The sequence below is a fragment of the Lithobates pipiens genome, unplaced genomic scaffold, assembly GCF_037356315.1.
Source record: "Lithobates pipiens isolate NorthernLeopardFrog02 unplaced genomic scaffold, aLitPip1_a1.2 Scaffold_18, whole genome shotgun sequence".
Classification (NCBI taxonomy): Eukaryota; Metazoa; Chordata; class Amphibia; order Anura; family Ranidae; genus Lithobates; species Lithobates pipiens.
In genome coordinates, this window is record NW_027507758.1 from 616,104,526 (window position 1) to 616,125,893 (window position 21,368).

General features: G+C 46.1%; 1 protein-coding gene across 1 annotated transcript in view; it reads left to right on the plus strand.

Annotated features, from left to right (window-relative positions):
• LOC143989276 (uncharacterized) overlaps window positions 1-20,317 on the plus strand; it is a 78,804-nt gene extending 58,487 nt beyond the window's left edge. Inside the window, exon 9 of the mRNA XM_077489351.1 lies at window positions 15,647-20,317. Within this exon, the coding sequence (XP_077345477.1) occupies window positions 15,647-17,148 (1,502 nt within the window). The 3' untranslated portion in view covers window positions 17,149-20,317. The remainder of the gene's footprint in view (window positions 1-15,646) is intronic.
• The last annotated feature ends 1,051 nt before the right edge of the window (window positions 20,318-21,368 follow it).

Below are 21,368 nucleotides of genomic sequence, written 5' to 3' on the forward strand. Positions count from 1 at the left end.
GGCACTGGCTGGCATCCCTGGTGGTCTAGGGGGGCATACCTGGTGCTGGGCATCCCCTGGTGGTCCAGTGTAGGCATCCTCGGGGGGGCTGTGCTGTTAATCGTTTAGCACAGGCCCCCCCTGTCAGAGGAGCAGCCGATCGGCTCTCCTCTACTCGCGTCTGACAGACGTGAGTGAGGAAAAGCCGATCACCGGCTCTTCCTATTTACACTGTGATCAGCCGTGATTGGACACGGCTGATCACGTGGTAAAGAGTCTCCGTCGGAGACTCTTTACCGAGATCGTAGTTGCGGGGTGTCAGACTGACACCCCGCAACAACGAGTGCCGCGATGCGCGCCCCCGGGGGCGCGCAGCGGCTTAATATCCTGATCGCGACATATGACGTCCGGTCAGGATATTAAAACCACTTTGCCGCCGTCATTTTGCTATATGGAGGGCGGCAAGTGGTTAATAGTTTGTTATAAAATTTTGCAAACAGGTAATTTTTCTGCTTCATTGATATGCGCTGAAGAGGCAGCACTGGTGGGCCCTGATAGGCTGCACTGATGGGCACTAATAGGCACAGTTAAGGTGGCACAGATAAGTCGGTACTGATGGGCACAGATAAGGTGGCACTGATGGGCACTGGTTGGTGACACTGATGGGCACTAATAGATGGCACTAATGTGCAGCAGCACTGTCCAGGCACTGACTGTGGGCACTGATAGGTGGCACTGACAGGTGGCACTGGTGGGCACTGGTAGGCGGCACAGGTGGGCACTGAGGAGCTGGGGCTGACAGCTGATCACGTGGTAAGGGGTCGGGATCGACCACCTTACTCCAATCTGTGATCCAGCGAGTCTCATAGACTTGCTGATCACAGAGTGCGCCCTTCAGGGGGCACGGAAGCCGCTCGTGTACAGGATGATGTAAATAGACGTAGTCCCAGCGATGCAGTTCTGCGCTGTAGCCATCATTTGGCTATAGCGCGGATCTCTAGAGGTTAAGGACACTGTTAGACAGCACCCACACAGTTCTGCTGGGGGAACTTGTAGTCCCAAAAGAAGTCAAATCCCATGTTATAACAGACACAGCAAGTAGCCTATGCTCAATTCACATTATTGATTCTAGCAGCTACACTGGATAACTTCATTAGGATCATAAAAGAAGGAAGTCGCCATACATCCTGGACAACAGTTCAGCTTGGTGGTGCTTGCAGTGCCACGGGAAGTCATTTCTTATACTACTACAAACAGCTGTATATAGACATCTCTGTTCTTGTTGCTTTGCTGGTATCAATAGTACCACAAGATACAGACTCACTTAACCTCCTTGACACTGTATACAGATACAGTATCTGTATTCCATACTGCTGGTATTTACAGTTCCTCTGGATATAATACCTTTTCCAGCAAGCAGTCACAGCGTCACCTTGTGTTTAGCTTATCCAGCATTCTCTACTGGCTAAATTCATATCAGCTCAACTGCTTTGCTCTAACATTCAGGATTACAGTGTTCTTAAAGTGCTAGCTGAAGACCACAAGATTCATTTTTACTACACAGTTACTGCTAACCCCCTTTGCTTTCCTTTTATCCTTTCACAGCAGACTATTGTTACCTAATAAAGGTAGTTGGACTCTGTTTAGAAGAAGCCAATCAAGCCACGGTTATAATTGCTATTACTAAATGTTGGTTATTTGCCTTGTTGTGGGCCTGTGGGTTGAGGTACAGGGAGGAGAGGTTTGACACAGCGAAAAAGGGGGCAGTCCCCTGCCCCTCTACTACCTGTTCACATAGGTATCAATAGTGCACCTCCAATAGTGCAATAGCGTGAGCTGAGGTTCTTTTGTGTTAACTGCACTGTTTCCCTAATTAATTACCGTATTTATCGGCGTATAACACGCACACCAAGTTTAGGAGGGAACTTTAAGGAAAAAAACTTTTAGGAGGGAAATTTAAGGAAAAAAAAACTTACATTTAAATGCCCATTAATGCAGCCTTGTCAGTGTCATTTGCAGCCTGTCGTCATTTGCAGCCTGTCGTCATTTGCAGCCTGTCGTCATTTGCAGCCTGTCGTCATTTGCAGCCTGTCGTCATTTGCAGCCTGTCGTCATTTGCAGCCTGTCGTCATTTGCAGCCTGTCCTCATTGCAGCCTTGTCATGCAGCCTGTGCATCGTTGTCCCCTCAGGGTTTTATTTTAAAAAATGGCGCTGCCGAGATGTCCTGTGTATCTCGGCGGCGCCCGGTAGTTCTCAGCGGCTTCTGGCCGCCTTCGGCCGTACTCGGCGGCTTTCGGCCGTACTCGGCGGCTCTCGGCCCCTCTCTGCGGTTTTCGGCCGCCTTTGGCCGCACTCGGCGGCTTTAGGCCGCCTTTGGCCGCACTCGGCGGCTTTAGGCCGCCTTTGGCCGCACTCGGCGGCTTTAGGCCACCTTCGGCCGCACTCGGCGGCTTTAGGCCACCTTCGGCCGCACTCGGCGGCTTTAGGCCACCTTCGGCCGCACTCGGCGGCTTTAGGCCACCTTCGGCCGCACTCGGCGGTTTTCGGCCGCCGAGAGGGGCCGAAAGCCGCGAGAAGGGCCGAAGGCGGCCAAAAGCCCGCGAGAAGGGCCGAAAGCCCGCGAGAAGGGCCGAAGGCGGCCGAAAGCCCGCGAGAAGGGCCGAAAGCCCGCGAGAAGGGCCGAAGGCGGCCGAAAGCCCGCGAGAAGGGCCGAAAGCCCGCGAGAAGGGCCGAAGTCGGCCGAAAGCCCGCGAGAAGGGCCGAAGTCGGCCGAAAGCCCGCGAGAAGGGCCGAAGTCGGCCGAAAGCCCGCGAGAAGGGCCGAAACCGGCCGAAAGCCCACGAGAAGGGTTCGAAGGTGGCCGAAAGCCGCCCAGAGCCCAGAAATCGCAGAGGATCGGCGTATAACACGCACCCGCGATTTCCCCCTGATTTTAAGGGGAAAAAAGTACGTGTTATACGCCGATAAATACGGTAATAGTAATCTGTCACTTAAACTAAGATTTTCATCTGACGTACATGTTTTATGCTGCATCTCTCTCTATCAGGGATACACCAATACATTTTTATTTAATTTTTTTAGTACTCATCGATACCAATTACCAATACTGTTTTGTTTTCACTTCAGCTGTCAGCAATGGTACAAAGCATTGAAAAGTTATTTACAAACTTCATAGATTTTTTTTTTTTTTTTTTTTTTTCTGCTTCTTCAATGTGAAATGTGTAAATATATGTTAATATATATGTGTAAAAATATTCACTATCAAAGCAAACAAAAAAAAGCAAGTTTTCATTGTTTATCGTTTATAAAATAGACATAAAAAAAATGGAAAAAAAAAGCAAGAAAATAATAATTTAATGGAGGCAAATGGGGAGTTAATTAAGGCTGATTGGAGTAAATTAATGGTTAATAAGGGGTTAAACAGAGGAACGTTTGTTCATTCCTTTGATCTGCAGATGAAGAAACAAAAAGAAACAATGTTTTTTGTTTTAATTTTAGTGTTTCAGCGGCTGAGCAATGTTTTTAACCACTTGCCTACCAGGCCAATTCTGACATTTCTCTCTTACATGTAAAAACCATCATTTGTTTTGCTAGAAAATTACATAGAACCCCCAAACATTATATATGTTTTTTTAGCAAAGACCCTAGAGAGTACAATAGCGGTCATTGCAACTTTTTATCTTGCACGGTATTTGTGCAGCAATTTTTCAAATGCAATGTTTTGTGCTTTTAAAAAAAAAAAAAACAGTAAAGTTGGCACAATGTTTTTGCATAATGTGAAAGATAAAGTTACGCCGAGTAAATAGATACCTAACATGTCATGCTTACAAAATTGCACACGCTTGTGGAATGGCGCCAAACGTCGCTACTTAAAAATCCTCTTAGGCGACGCTTTAAAATTTTTTACTGGCTACATGTTTTGAGATACAGAGGAGGTCTAGGACCAAAATTATTGCTCTCGCCGGCTCTCCGCTCAAAGCCGAGGATGTCATTTGGCGGATGGGAAGTGTTTTATAAACATTGCCGGCTGCTGTTTTATTTTTTTTTTTTTTTTTTTTTTTTTCGACCGCTCCAATTACTGGACTTCTTTAACACTTCAGCTGTCAACAGGGCAGACCCACTGACAGCTCAAAGAACCGAGCCTGAAAGTATCGGTTTCAGGTATCTGTGCATTTGAAAGAGTACCGATACTTGTGCAAATACTTGGTATCGATGCAACCCTACTCTGTCTCTCTAGCTCTATCTCTATCTCCGAGTAGGTGTGCCAGAGGGGTTGGGACTGTTCTTGGGGTTGAGAGGCAGAGTACAGAACCAAATATACATTAAGCTGCTCTTCCGGGGGCAGCGCTACACTTGTAAACACAGAAGACTTTTGTGTTTACAAGTGACAGTGGGGAGCGGAGGGCAAGAGCTTGAGGTGGTGGATAAAGTTCTGGCACAGGCTCATCCATCCATTGATCAGGCTGCTCTATAGAACTGTGTCCCACTCCACACCCGCTCCTCCCTACCACAATAACACTCGCTGTGTGATCAGGAACATCGCTGGTGCCGGCTGCTCCGTGCTGTGAAGGGTCAGGTGCCCAGTAGAGATCTCCATGGAGGTGAAGTAGCAGAGACTCCAGCCTGGTTTTTGGAGATGTCGGGAGTTGGGCCATCTACTGACCTGGCCCAGATGCAGTGTCACTTGCCAGAAGATAGAGGAGGTGGGTGGTCGTCCAGCATGGTGGAGGAGGAAGTTAACTCCTCTGCTTTGGAATCGATAACTGTAAGCGCAAAAGGCAACTGTAAACGTATAAATGGGTAATCGTATATAGTCCATAAGTCCCTATAGAGTCAGTGATTTGCGGCTAGTGGCAGCAGCTGTCCTCAGAGAAAGCCAACTTTGTAATTTGGGATGAGAAAGATGAAAACAGAGGAAGCGCCACTTGAGTGTAGTATTTAATACATGATAACACTCACAGGATAGAGATAAAAACGGTCTCATCGTTGTAGATGGTGTCATTCAGGTCTCTCCTACCGTCCAACAATGGCACCCTGGCATTGCTGGGATGGCATAGGATCCACTGCATGTCCTATGGCCACCAGGAAGTCGGCCAGAAGCAGCGTTAAATGCAGGGAAGGGATGTCACGGGAGGCATCCGGGAGAGCTGTACTGATCAGACAGGCAGGCTACACGTTCAGAGCTCCTTCTACAGGCCTAAAGTGGCAGTGCTATGAAAGCACTACGATAGCACTGCCACTTTAGGCCTATAGAAGAAGCTGAAGCTCTGTGTCTGCCTGTCTATCTGATCGGTACAGCTCTCCTGGATGCTTACCATGACATCACTTCCCTGCGTTCCACGCTAGTTCCGGCCGACTTCCTGGTGGCCACAGGATGTGCAGCGGATCCTCTGCCAGCCCAGCAATGCGTGGGTGCCATTGTTGGATGCTAGGAGAGGCCCGGATGACCCCATCTACTGATGAGCCTGTTTTCATCTCTATCCTGTGATTGTTAGTGTGTATCTTGTCATTAAACCGTGTTTTAAAATACTACACTCAAGTGGCGCTTTCTGTGTTTTCCTCAAACTCCTCTGCTTTGAATACGGAGCAGGGAGTCGCAGCCATGACGTCACTGGGTGCTAGACACCAGGCGGCTCTAGCAATCAGTGGCAAGTAGAGTATAAGGTGGAGGCGGAATGAGCACCAGTGCTATGGCGGGCTTTGCTTGTTCTGCCCGTATCATTCCGGGACACTATTGTCCCGGAATGAAGGTGCCCGGGACCCAGGACAGACCTGCTAATTGCGGGACTGTCCCAGGCAATCCGGGGACACATGGTCACTTTAGTCACCTTCCCACTGCAGATGAGATGAACTGCCCTGTCCTGGGTTCGAATCAAGATGGGTCCGCAGAACATAACAAGTCCTGAACCCCATTAAAGTCAATGGGCTCCGAATGTTAAAAAAAGAACCTGCACCAGTCACAGTGTCCCTGATCCCTGCCACACCAGTCCCAGTGTCCCTGATCCCTACCACATCAGTCCCAGTGTCCCTGATCACCAGTGTCCCTGATCACCAGTCCCAGTGTCCCTGATCACCAGTCCCAGTGTCCCTGATCACCAGTCCCAGTGTCCCTGATCGCAAGTCCCAGTGTCCCTGATCACTACCACGCCAGTCCCAGTGTCCCTGATCACTACCACGCCAGTCCCAGTGTCCCTGATCACTACCACGCCAGTCCCAGTGTCCCTGATCACTACCACGCCAGTCCCAGTGTCCCTGATCACTACCACGCCAGTCCCAGTGTCCCTGATCACTACCACGCCAGTCCCAGTGTCCCTGATCACTACCACGCCAGTCCCAGTGTCCCTGATCACTACCACGCCAGTCCCAGTGTCCCTGATCACTACCACGCCAGTCCCAGTGTCCCTGATCACTACCACGCCAGTCCCAGTGTCCCTGATCACTACCACGCCAGTCCCAGTGTCCCTGATCACTACCACGCCAGTCCCAGTGTCCCTGATCACTACCACGCCAGTCATATTGTCCCTGATCACCATCACATCAGTCATATTGTCCCTGATCACTTCCACACAGGTCACAGTGTCCCTGATCACTGCCACACAGGTCACAGAGTCACTCTTAAGTCAGCTTGACTTGTTCACATGTGCGATGTTCTCTGAAGAGTATTCGTGGTTTGATCGCTCTCCAAAAAACATTTGACAGGTGGTGAGGAGATATTTTATTACCTCCTCACCACCTGCTTTAACTCCTTACACCCCACACAAGCACCACCATTAACTTAAATGTGTCACGATCGGCATGGGTACTGGGGGTATAATTCCTGCCATAGCTGCAAAGCATTGTGGTCGCAGCATGGTGAACCCGCAGTTCAACTGCAAGATTTTATGCCCACACACACATCTTGCGCTTAAAAAAAGCCCTAATAATGCAGCCGGTCACAGTTTTCTGGATCACTGCCACCAGTCCCATTGTCACCAGACCAGTGTAGCCAGCAACAGTGTTCCTAATCCCCGTCACACCAGTGCATTGTTGGTCCTGTTTGCCACCTGTACTGACCCTGGCCTGTTTATCGACCATGTTTCTGTCTGCCGCCTGGACCAATCCTTTGCCTGTTTGCTGGCCATGTCTCTACCTGCAGCCTGAACTTACCCATGTGCATGTCCAACTGACTATGTTCTTACAAGCCCTCAGTCCCAGACATTCCCTGCTGACAACTTCGCTCCTGGAACACATTTCTTCTTTCTTGCTTCAGCCTCCTGTATCTCCTGGAAGGGCCAGGACAAGGTCACCTAGAGCCCAGTACAACCCCTCTCTCCCTGCCCAACCGGCACATGCACACAAGGGGGACAGGCAGGCCACACTCTGAGCTGTCGGGCGAAAGTGGTGGGTTTGTATGTAAAAGAGGAACCTCGGAGGGCTCGGCTGGGACCCTCTGACTTCCAGATTCACATACAAGCCCACCACTTTCACCCAGCAACTCAAAGTGTATCCTGCCTGCCCCCTCCTTGTGTGCATGTGCCCAGTTGGTCAGGAAGAGAGGGGTTGTACTGGGGGTCTGACCAGAGAGTGCGCCACTTGGAAAAAGCACTTAACACGTCACCCTGCAGGTACAATCAAAAACTCAGAGGGCCCGGACCCTCTGAGTTTACTTAATTACCTACGCCTAGGCTCTGTGTTTACTCAATTACCTACTCCCAGGCCCTGTGTGTTTACTCAATTACCCACGCCCGGGCCCTCTTAGTTTACTCTATTACTTACACCCGTGCCCTCTTAGTTTACTCAATTACCCATGCCCGGGCCCTCTTAGGTTATTCTATTACCTACACCCATGCCCTCTTGGTTTACTCAATTACCCACGCCCGGGCCCTCTTGGTTTACACAGTTGCCTACTCCCAGGCCCTCTGAGTTTACTCAATTACCTGTGCAGGATGACTTGGCAAGTGCTTTTTCCCCAACAACACAGTGTAAAACCTAAGGTGACAGAGAGGCGGCATGGGCGCCCTGGAGCATGGGCAGGATTGCAGCCCCTGAGACCCCTCAAGCCCTGCCCATGGACACAGTGTAAAGCATAATTTTACAGGAGGCCACACAGGCCCACTGAAGCATGGGTGGTAATGCCACTGTGACCGCTCAAGCTCTGCCCATGTGTATATAGTTGGGCACCGCCCACTTTAGCCATGTACACAAAGAATATATATCAGTCTGTATATAGGATATATAGTACAGCCAACTGTCATGGCAACATTTATATATTTGGGAGAGGTTCCCTGTAGTTGTATCTCGGTTCTGCTCCTGTCACCCTGCTGTCCCCCCATCCCTGTAGAGCAGTTCCTTCCCAGGATCTGTCCCTGTCCATAGACCTCTGTCCATGAAGCAGTCCTCCGGAGCTGACCCATTGACCTGCCCTCCTCCCACTCCAGCTGCCCCATGCAGACTTTCTCCCTGCCCTAAAGTAAGAGCAGGTTTGGGTCCTGGAGCAGCTGAACTTGGCAGCTTTGGCTCCATGTACAAGGCCAGCTTCCACAGACGGTGGTCCTGAAGAAAGTGAAGCATTGCAGCAAAAACCTGCTGAAGTCCCGGCAGAGTTTCTGGGCTAAGCTGAATGTGTAAAACCTAGTGTGACAGCCTCACCGGGTCGCCATTGCGACCCCCTATTGCTACGCGCCTTGGTTAACAGCTTAACTGAAGCTTCAGCAACACAGTTCAAAAGAACACATGAAACACAGCCTTAAACCGACTATTGGAGGCTGCCAGGTTAATTTTTTCCAGAGAAGCAAAATCCATTCAGCAACAGTCCAGTAACAGTAGATTTCTAGTCCAGGGAGAATCCCATCAGGGTGACCCAGAAGGAAGACGCATGCTACAGTAGGACTACATGTTTCAGCGTACCTTCCTCTGAAAATCCCATGTGGAAGAGAGCCCTTCCCTGGCATGTATGTAGTTTACAGCAGGGGGCAGGACTAAGAAAACCCAGGAAAGAGTCTAGACACAATTAACCCCTTCCCATCATGGGCAGCCTGCAACTGTCTGTATAAAAACACATTTGACTGTGGGATCCTTGAGGGTAGGGACAGATGTGAGTGTGCAATGTACAGGGAAAGGGACAATTGTAAACACTCATTCAGGTTGAACTGGATGGACTGGTGTTTTTATTCAACCTTACTAACTATGAAACTATGAAATACACAGTGCAATCAAAACAGCAGAAACGCATTCAATCACACCCCACACTGCATCATAAAAGATACAAAAAAGACAAAAACAAGTGCACAAAAACACTTCACACCCCCTGCATTGCCCACACCACCTATTCCCCCACAGTTCTTCCAAAATATTCCAGCAATAGCCCTCAGGAATGGTTGTGTAGAAACTGTCCAGCAGCAGGACAGCAAATAAAAGAGGCCCAAATTGGGAGAGATGAAGAAGGGGTTTTCTAGCAATGAAAATTAAAAAGTGTAGTGTCTGAGAAACTGACCAGTGCTAGGACAGTATGTAGTCACCTTGATTAGACTTTAAATTTGGGGACACAAGGCAAGTATTTTCCTGTAACAAAAAATGAAAGATTGGCAGCGGAGATAAATGGAAACCTTTGAAAATGAGTGGCCCTGAGAATGGGGGTGGGTCACGGGTGGAGCATGGGATGGGGTGTGTAGTGTCATGCCAAATTGTGCTTAAGTGGAAGGGGCTTAAATGGGGTGTGATTAAATAGGGGGGAATTGCTCCTTTTTAAATCCTTTATATCTTCATCCTAACCAATCCAGTCCAGATAATTCTTCGCTTACAGAAGCGGCATAGATCACATGACCACACCAATGAGGATGGAGGATGACGACCGATGTCACATGACTGAGAAGATATTAAAACTGACCCTGGAGATCATGTACCTGCTGACCGGAGAGGTGAGGAGGATTCTGGGAGGTCACATGACATCACTCTTATCTCTATTATTAAAACACAGACCTGACCGGAGAGGAGAGGAGGATTCTGGGAGGTCACATCACATGACATCACTGTTCTCTCTGTTGATAAAACACAGACCTGAACAGAGAGGTGAGGAGGATTTTGGGATTCTAATATGGTATTCCTGTTTATTTTCCAATACAGAGAATGCCTCATGCGAAGTCAGGAGATCATATGACCATCACAGTGCCTCCATGTGACTCCCTAAAGCCTGGGAGACACGACATGGAGAAAATTCTAGAAGTCATCAAGAAGATGCTGGGGCTGCTGACAGGAGAGGTGAGCGGTGCTGGGAATTCTGGGACATTATCCAGTAACAGACAAGGGATGTGTCTGGATGGTGACTGTATCATTGTGTGTGTCAGGTTCCTATAAGGTGTCAGGATGTCACTGTCTATTTCTCCATGGAGGAGTGGGAGTATTTAGAAGGACACAAGGATCTCTACAAGGACGTCATGATGGACAATCAGCCGCCCCTCACATCACTGGGTAAGAGGAGACTTTATTGTAAAGGAGAGAGCAGTACGGAGGCTCCACCTAGATCCCCCATCATCTGATAAACACATAGAAACAATGTATTCAGTCAGTGTGTGTGTTTCCTACAGATGGACCCACTTAATTTACTGTCTATAAAAAAACAGCTAGGCAATCCTTTAATCTATACCAGACCCTTATGACCTTAGATGAAGGTCTGTTCTGGGTGTTAATGGGGGGACTCATCCAAAAAAAAAATGGGTTCCACCAAAAAATACATAACAGACCCTTAACCTAGCATGCAGCCTGACAGGAGGGGAAAGGAAGCGGGAACCATGTACCCACCTTTTCCGGGAACCATACCATGCACCTTTTAACATGCTACCATTCCTGGTAGACCGCCCTGGTTCAGAACCTTGTCCCCAAATTGAAGAGGACAAGGGCCTCTTCCCCACAAACCCGGCTTGCTGGTGGTGGGGGTCTGTGGGTGGGGGCTTATCAGAGCTTTAAAATTATGGGGTCCACAGATTCCTTCCCCCCCTCCCCCAAGGAGAATAACTGTGGTGTACATAGTCTGTTCCAATTGTCACTTTATGCATTGGAACTTTAGACCTAGACAGTATGGTCACCTGCTGACCTGACACCATCCACAGCCAGCTTAAGGCTGGGTTCACACCTTACCGGCTGCGGTTTCAGTGCGGGAGTCTGGTGCTGTTCTGTTCATCAGTTCAGGTAGAATTTATACCTGAAATCACACCCAAACCAGATCCAAAATCACACAGGACTCTTTAAAACCGCACCATGGCATCCACGCACATATGTGAACCGACTGCATTCAATAAAGTTCATTGGATATAAAATCCAAAAACAGAAATATGGTGACGCGTTAGAATGTGCTACCAATAACTTCCTGTGCCGGTATAGTGCAAATAAAGTGTGATCAAATAAAGTTCATCAAATGTGGAATGTAGAGTTGACAACACATAGGAATATTATTCTGGTGACTTCTTGTGCTCCCCTCCTGGGTCCCCACTCACCAGATGCAGTAGATATAAAAGCCTGTATATCAAGATGACTTCTGCTCACCAAGTAGGTTGGTGTACCGTGCCTTTAGGAATAGGCTCTCCTATCCTCCTCCACTAGGTTAGGGTCCTACACACTGGACCTTGCTTGGTGCCTCTCTTGGGTAATTCTCCAGTTGTGGACTTATCCAGATCCTGCAACACAGCCAAGGCGATGCCCTATAACAGGTTATCCAGCAGCTGCACCAATACACTTCTCACATTAGTATCTTTTAGAGTGCCATGGTTAGAGGGTCCTACACTATCCATAGACTGGGAGATCCCGCTTTAGGATATGGATAGAGTAGGACCCTGCTTTAGGATCTCCCAGTCTATGGATAGTGTAGGGCCCTCTAACTATGGGACTCTAAAAGATACCAATGTAAGTGTATTGGTGTAGCTGCTGGATAACCTGTTATAGGACGTCCCTCTGGCGTTGTTGCAGGATCTGGATAAGTCCCCAACTGGAGAATTACCCAAGAGAGGCACCAAGCAAGGTCCAGTGTGTAGGACCCTAACCTAGTGGAGGAGAATAGGAAAGCCTATTCCTAAAGGCATGGTACACCAACCTACTCCGGTGAATGGAAGTCATCTTGATATACAGGCTTTTATATCTACTGCATCTGGTGAGTGGGGACCCAGGAAGGGAGCACAAGAAGTCACCAGAATTATATTCCTATGTGTTGTCAACTCTACATTCCACATTTGATGAACTTTATTTAATCACACTTTATTTGCACTATACCGGCACAGGAAGTTACCGGAAGCACATTCTAACGTGTCACCATATTTCTGTTTTTGGATCTTATATCCGATGAACTTCATTGATTGCACTTTATTTATATTGGCACCAAGCACTGTTGATGAGTGTGTATATATACATGCACATTAGTAGTTTATAGATGCAGCGCTGAGTTTAAATCCTTTTGTCACTTTTTTGGGGTACTTCCCTTACACTACAGCAGCAGCCCTAGTATATGCCTTTTTTATTTCCACAGCGCGGGTTTATATCTTTTTTGAGCTTAATTATTGCTAGATGTTAACATAAAACTCTTATTAAGAGTCTTGTTGGGATGAAAAGTAAGGAAGAACACAGAAAACTGAAACACTTACATTTGCAACAGAAAATACGTCTCCAAACACCCTCCAGTGCTGCTTGTCACCAGAACCTTAGGCCTAGCATCACATGTTCTATGCTAGAGGGTCTGCAAGTCTGAACTTTGAACCTTTTCATTACCAGAGATCACATGACCCAGTGACTAGGCTTGTGGTTGTATAGAAAGAAAAGGGGGACAAGTGGGACTTTAAATGAAGCATGTCAATTGAAAATAACAATGTATGAATACATGTGAATAAAATAATTTAGATTTAATTTATAATCAATGACCCCTAGGGGTTGTCCATGATCTGAATGCATACAATGGTAGTACAGTAATATAAATATAGATATACACTCAATATATTTTCATAATAGTAATCAGAGAATCTGGAGTATAGACAAATCAATGGACATAAATGGATGCAGTTCATAACAGAAATACATAAATTAATAATCAAAAATCATAAAATCACATGAATGAGTACAAACTCTATAGGACAAAAGTTGATATTATCAAGGATTAAAATAAGCTTAAGTAGGCATCCTTAGTTTGAGAACCTGACACGTTTCTTGGCTTCTTGCCAGTCATCAGGGGTGGGATGCATGTTTTTACTAGAAAAGCAAATAAATATGACAAATATTAATATAGGTGGAACCTCAGTTAAATAGAGAGAGTATCAAATTGGTCCACTTAATTGATAAAGTGACTTACAAAATAGCCCAAGAATTGGGCAGAACTTCCAGCAATGGGAACTGTTAGAGCTGAGATTATAACCGTCTCATCCGGGGTTGAGGCAGGGCTCAGACCATCCCCCAACAATGTCAGGGGGCAGGCCAGGGGGAACCCGAAACAGACATCCTCAACACAGGTCCACTAGGTACTAAATGTATATGTGTGTTAACCAAATCTGCGAAAAAGAAAAGTGTGATGGGTCACAAAAAAAAACAAAAAAAACCCCCAAAAGCAGGACACTGAGTGTTGGATTGAACGTATTGAATGAATATAGCTAATTACTGAAAAGTGTGTGTGAATAAGATATACACAAATGATTGGGAAATAGGAGAAGACTAAATGTGTGTTGAATAAGTGGGAATGGATGATGGGGAAATACAAAATCATCCAATTCAAATGTGTAAAAAAATATGTGCAGTGCTCTGAATGAAACAATGTATGTGCAAAAAGGAGAGAAGAAAAACGAAACAAAAAAAACAAAAAAACCATGAATAAAACTCTATTACCCATATGTAGAGTTAAGGAGTGATCTCTTCCTAGTGGAGCGCAGTGGAGGAGTGAACTGTCTGTCTGTCCCAGCTCATATACCCCAGGCCCTGGGCAGATCCCTGCCAGCGTCATGCACGATGTCTTTTGCAGCTGTGAGAAGATGAGGGAACACTCACAGCTGAGGATAATCCATACCTCAGTTGGTGCCCATCCATCTTAGCTGCAGCATCAGGTGGAAAGACAGAACAAAAAAAAAAAAAACACTAAAACAAACAATAGACTCCCACCTTGCAGTGTCTATTGACACCACTCGAGGGGCCCATTTATGCATGGCGCCGATGCGCTGAGATCGAACCCCACCACCCCTTGTGATCCATAAAGGGAGGTAGGGAGGGAGCAGAGCGCATCGCAACCCCGGAAAAATTACTGCAACATACCCAGCAAAAACAGCCCATATGTTCAATTGATTGATGGATAAATTCCAGGAAAAACAAAACTGGAAAAAATAATATTAAAAAAGTTCTCAATAACTGATGGAAACACATATATGAATAGTTTCAAGCCACAGGTTTATGAACCCAAAACTGGGATTATAAATGAATAGGGATATACATACAAACGAATATTTACTAAGGATAAGGATAATGAATAATTGTGCAGCATGGTCACCAAAGGAGCAGGTGTCTTCCACCCAAATTATATAGATTTAAGAGAAGTGACCTGCTGCAGTACCAAGTAGCAATGGCATGCTTCCATCCCGGGTAAATTGTATAGAAAGAAAGGGGGGACAAGTGGGACTTGTGGTTGTGTAAAGAGCATGCACCTCCCAGTCCTCATTGGTTCCTGCTCATATTACGAGGCTGTGTAAATGTAGAAGTGATCCCGGAGGAAGAACAAGGGCCCTTTTACGGACGAGGGGAAGTCCCATCTTGTTGGGACATTCACAAAGAACATCTGTCAACCTGATCCAAATGGAATATTGATTTAAAGCGGTTGTATACCCGCTGAAGGAAAAGGCATAATGAGCTAGTATGCACCGCATACTAGCTCATTATGAAATACTTACCTTAGAACCTGGCCCGATCCACGCCGAGGGAGCTGACATGTTCCCTCTGCGTTTCTTCCGGGTATCGCGGCTCCGGCGCTGTGAGTGACCGGAGCTGTGATATCGTCACTCCCGCGCATGCGCGCGGGAGATTTCTTCCCGGCAGGGTCCGGCGTCTGCCGGACTTTCAGCCGAGAATCCCCTGTGCGCATGCGCCGCTGCAGTCAGCGGCGCATTGCAAGAGGAATATCTCCTAAAACTTACAGGTTTAGGAGATATTTTTTTTTACCTTCAGGTAAGTCCCAAAATTGACAATACAACCACTTTAAGTAAACTAACCATCTTGTATCTATTGATCTTGTTTTTCCAGGACACATCATCGAGGAACCCTCAAACGATCGTATCACTTTATCTCTAAGCTGTGAAATGGAAGATGAAGACATCACAAGAGATTGTGCAGGAGAAAAGACAACAAGCTCAGCTATGGATGGTGGACTTCAGAGTTTGGATGGACCATCAACTCCCTCTGACTCTGAGCAACCTCGTACTGTGAGGGATGATGCCAGAATTCAGGCGGAGGTGACATTTTCCTGTCTGGAATATGGGGAAAGTTTTAGCTCTAAATCAAGTCTTACTGTACATCAGAGATCTCACACAGGTGGGAAGCTTCATTCATGTTCTAAATGCAGAAAAAGTTTTCCTGAAAAATCAGAACTCGTCATACATTACAGATCCCATAGGGGCAAGAAGCAGTATTCCTGTACCAAGTGCAAGAAATGTTTTTCACAACTGTTCCATCTTCACAAACATCAGACGTCTCACAAGGGAAAAATGGCGTACCCCTGTTCAGAGTGTGAGAAATCTTTTACATGGAAATCAGAACTACTTGTGCATCAAAGATCTCACACAGGAGAGAAGCCGTATCCCTGCTCTGAGTGTGGGAAATGTTTTGCACTGAAGTCCAAACTTTCCATACATCAGAGGATTCACACGGGGGAGAAACCGTATTTTTGTTCTGAGTGTGGGAGATCTTTTTCACAGGTATCCCATCTTCGCGATCATCAGAGGACTCACGAAGGAAAAAAACTGTATTCCTGTGCTGAGTGTGGGAAATCGTTTGCACGAAAAACAGGACTTGCTGTACATCAAAGAGCTCACACGGGGGAGAAGCCTTTTTCTTGCTCTGAGTGTGGGAAACATTTTTCAGAGAAGGCTAACCTTTATAGGCATGAGATGACTCACACAGGTGAAAAGCCGTTTTCCTGTCCTGAATGTGATAAATCTTTTTCACAGGCATCCCATCTTTACGTACATCAGAAGTTTCACACGGGGATAGACCTGTATTCCTGCCCTGAGTGCAGTAAATGTTTTTCAGAGAAGTCCAGACTTGAAAGACATCAGAGGATTCACACAGGGGAGAAACCGCATTTCTGTTCTGAGTGTGGTAAAAGTTTTTCACAGAAATCAGTCCTTGTTAGACATCAAATGTCTCACACAGGAAAGAAGCCATATTCCTGCTCCAAATGTGTGAAAAGTTATATACAGAAATCAGATTTCATTATACATCAAAGATCTCACACAGGGGAGAAGCTGGTTTCCTGTCCTGAGTGCGATAAAGGTTTTTCAGCCAAGTCCGATCTTCGCAGACATCAGAGGATCCACACGGGGGAGAAGCCCTATGCCTGTCCTGTGTGTGGGAAATGTTTTACACAGGTATCCCATCTTCACACACATCAGAATCTGCATTCTGAGGCTGGGAAAGGTTGTTCAAAGAAAACATTAAGAAAATATTCCTGTCCTGAATGCAGAAAACGTTTTTCTCAGAAAGCAGACCTTGTTAAACATCAAAGATCTCACACTGGGGAGAAGCCGTATTCCTGTCCTAAGTGCGGGAAATGTTTTTCACAGAAATCAAACCTTGATAGACATCAAATGTGTCACACAGGTGAGAAGCCGTATTCTTGTCCTGAGTGTAAGAAATGTTTTTCAAAGAAATCAAACCTTGATAGACATCAAAGATCTCAAATACATAAGACGCCAAATTCCATCTCTAAACGCAGGAAACATTCTTCAAAAAATATAGACCTTGTTAAACATCAAGGATCCCGTAGGGAGGGGAAATCCTATTCTTGTCCTGAATGTGAGAAAAGTTTTACTCAGAAAGCGGACCTTGTTAGACATGAAAGATCTCACACAGGAGAGAAGCCGTATTCCTGTCCCGAGTGTGGAAAATGTTTTTCACAGAAAGCAAACGTTGCAAGACATCAAAAATCTCACACGCGTAATAAGCCCTGCTCTTTGCCTCAGTGAAGGAAATGTGTTTCACGATTCACAAGTCCCATCTTCACCCACATCAGACTTTGTTATACATCAAAGATGATATTTCACTGGGGAGGAGTGTCGACTTCTGGTATGTGAGCAGCGTTTCTTCTGAGCTCTGGATCGAGCTGAAATCTTTCATTACCCTATGCAGCCATATACGGAACTTTCTTTAAGGCAACCGCATAGACGGGTCAGGGAACACCCAGCGCACGCGATCATGGTCAAATACGGGCTAAGCATGGACCCGTCGCCCACGGAAAGGCTTGCTCTTTTTGCCCACGAGACCGGGCAAGATGGGGCCCGACACCTGGAAGAGAGGCCCGCATGCATCTGCTGCTGATGACCAGCCCTTCGCAGAGGGCGAAGCAGGCTGGATGGATGCTATGGACCCCTTGGCAATCCTGGTCCCACCCTCTGATGAGGAGTCCACAGGCTCAGGCTCCCAGGTAGGAGAGCCATCGCTGCCTCAAATCATGGGGACCATTAAAAGCTGCCATGTGTCCCAGTCAAACCAAATAGAAACCATTCGGGTGGACTTTGCCCTGCTAAAAGATCATGTACACAAAATTAGGAACCAAGTCACCGCAACCGAACACCACATCAGTGTGGATGAGGATGATTTGACACCGCTCATGGTGACAGTCAGGGAGGTGGCTGTGGACCACAAGTCCCAGGAATCCAAGTTTGGAGATATCGAAGACAGGCTATGCAGGAACAACCTATGTTTCCTGCACTACACGAAGGGGAAACGCCCGAAGGAATTCCTAATGACCTGGATTAAACAAACCTTTGGAGCTGATTCCTTTTCCCACTTGCTTGCTATTGAGAAGGCGCATCGGGTGTCCCGCTGAGAGCCCCACCGCCAGGTCGGTTTCCCAGACCCATGCTGGCCTGTTTCCTATACTTCAGGGACAAAGAAACTATACTTCATAAAGCTCCCAATATACAGGAATTACACTACAATAATAATCGATAACTATTTTCCCAGATTTTTCAGCGGCTACGCAGAAGCAAAGAGCAGCGTTCCAGAGTGTGAAGCAAAGCCTGCAGTTACCATACAATACAGTATGTTATATCCAGCAAAGCTTAGAGTGATCCATAAGGGAAAAGTGCAATTCTTTACCTTTCCTAAAGACGCTAACAGATGGCTGGAGTCACTGAGTAGTGCTTGACATGAGAGGCAATGTGCTGCAGGAATCCCTACTGGTCCCTTGTTTGGAACTTTTAAAGTCTCCTAGAGTGCCATACCTATGAATAGAGGCTCTTGATTAATAATAATGCACTGTTGTCTGGCTGCAATGAATAATTCTTCTATCAAGCCGTTCGCAGTTTGCTCAGCAGTTCACCAAGTTATCACCCTTGCCCTTTCTATCCAGCTGGATAAGAAAGGACTCTGACATTGATGTGATTGTTTGGGGAAAGAGGCCTGTAGTATGTTGGGGACTGTGGGCAGGAAGGGGGGTTTTTGTTCCTATGTTCTGGATCACTTTTTTTTTTAAGTTGGGGACTCAAGTTTCCCTTTTTTTTTTTTTTCCCTTTTTATGTTTTTCAAGCTGATGATATTCCGCTTTCTAACTATGCAGCTACCTATGTTAAGTTGACAATGACTGCTATTGTGTGTAACTAGTGGGATGTTATATGTTCTGTCTGTGCTCCAGAGGAGCCCTCTGCCATTGCCCCGCTATGGCGGGCCCCATAATATAAAATTTTTTCCCTATGACACCAACACTAAATATTCTTAAACTTTGGTCCTGGAATGTAAGAGGCCTTAACTCCAGAATTAAAAGGGCATTCGCCTTTAACCGCTTGCGGCGGCAGGTCGGCACAATCCCGCGAGCCGTCGTAGCTATACGTCGGCTCCTTTAAGCATAATAGCAGGCTTGCACACACCCACTGCACTGCGGGGGTGCCGGTGGTCGTGGCCGACGATCGCGATGACCGCCGGCCACGAGCGATCGCAGACACGAGAGGCAGAATAGGGACATGTGTGCCTGTTCTGTTGTGTGAGGAGTGACAGATCATGAGTTCCTAATAGCTAGGAACCACGATCTGTCTCCTCCTCTAGTCAGTCCCCTCCCCCTACAGTTAGAATACACACTAGGGAACACATTTAACCCCTTGATCGCCCCCTGGTGTTAACCCCTTCTTTGCCAGTGACATTTATACAGTAATCAGTGAATTTTTGATCGCTGTATAATTGTAAATTCTTTTCAAAAATGTGTCAAAAGTGTCCGATGTGTCTGCCCCAATATCACAGACTCGATAATATTCGCAGATTGCTGCCATTACTAGCAAAAGAAAAAATAATAATAAAAATGGCTTAAATCTATCCCCTATTTTGTAGACGCTATAACTTTAGCGCAAACCAATCAATATACGATTTTTGAGATTTTTATTACCAAATGTGTAGAAGAATACATATCGGCCTAAATTGAGAAAAAAAAAACGCTTTTATAAAAAAAAAAAAATTGGGGATATTTATTATAGAAAAAAGTACAAAATAAATTTTGTTTTTTTTATTTAAAATTGTCGCTTTTTTTGTTTATAGCGCAAAAAAATAAAAACCGCAGAGATGATCAAATACCACCAAAAGAAATCTCTATTTGTAGGAAAAAAGGACGTCAATTTTGTTTGCGTGCAACGTCGCACGACCGCAAAGTTGTCAGTTAAAGCAACGCAGTGCCGTATCGCAAAATTCCTGTGGTCATGAAGGGGGGGTAAATCATTCTGGGGCTGTGGTTAACTATATTCAGAAGCATAATCCTCATATAATGTTCCTACAGGAAACGCATCTGGTAGGCTCTAAAACTATGGCTCTTCAGAGGGCATTTGTAAAATATGCATTTCATTCCACTTACTCAAATTAATTATGCAAGAGGAGTATCCGTTTTGGTAACAAAATCCTTACTATGTACCCTGGAGGATGTTGTGACGGACCCCTTTGGAAGATTTGTAATAGTGATCCTCATCATAGATAAAACCCCCCACACATTTGTGGCGATTTACGTACCGCCACTGTGTACAATTGCGTTGTGGGATACAGTGATGGCACAGGTGCTCCAGGTGGCAAAAGGCCCAATTGTCATGGCAGGGGATAATGCCTTAATGCAGTACTATCCCCAGATATGTAGAAAGTACAGGCCGGCAACTCAACAGCTTTTCCATAGAAAATATTTAAGCATTACAGCAATAACATCATCCAAAAATGCTGACGTGTTTCGGCCTTAGGCCTGCATGATGATCTCCTAAGGCCGAAACGTGTCAGATTTTGGATGATGTTATTGCTGTAATGCTTAAATAAATATTTTCTATGGAGAAGCTGTCGAGTTGTCGGCCTGTACTTTCTATGGATCTTTCGTGAGCTTAAGCAGAGCACCGACTACTACTACACACAAACTATACTATATAGAGGTTGAGCTTGTGTGAGTTTTTCTCTTGCCACTTTATCCCCAGATAAGGATAGATTTCAGACAGTCTCTAAATGTGCCCCACCATTGGCAGCATGTGCGGAACAGTCATGGTCTGGTGGAGGTGTGGCACTGGAAGAACGCTGATGCGAGAGAGAGTATTCGTGTTTCTCCTCCTCGTATAACACCTTATCCAGACTAGATATGTGTTTTGTGACTAGGGAGGTGTTGCCGAAGGTGATTGATGCACGATATCTCCCAAGGGCCATATCAGATCACTCCCCTCTATTATTTTTCATGAACATGAGCCGGACCCAAGGTTATACACTGTGGAGACTGAGCCCATTATGGTTAAAGAAGGAGTGTTTTGAAAGGTCAACAGCCACTGATATAAAAAAACTTCTGGTCAGAAAACAAAGGGGAGGTTGCCCCTGGTAACACCTGGGATGCTTTTAAGGCCACTCTCCGCGGATCCATTACGGGGTTAATTAAAAAAAACTCAGCTCGGATAGGGAATGGAAGGTTAAAGAATGTGAGCAGGTCGCTACAGAAACGGAAGTAGAATATATTAATATTCCTACTTGTACCAACCTTGGGGGATGGAGGGGATAAGGCCTGCCAACTGGACCTAGTGTTGGTTGAAAAGACTCAAAAAAAAGCTGCTGTACCAATCGCAACGTATCTTTGAGTTTGGTGATAAGAACCGTAAATTATTAGCATATTTGGCTCATTTACAGCAAGTATCTGCCTCTATTCCCCGAATTTATAATGAACAACGTACTCTTTGCACCAAACACGGAG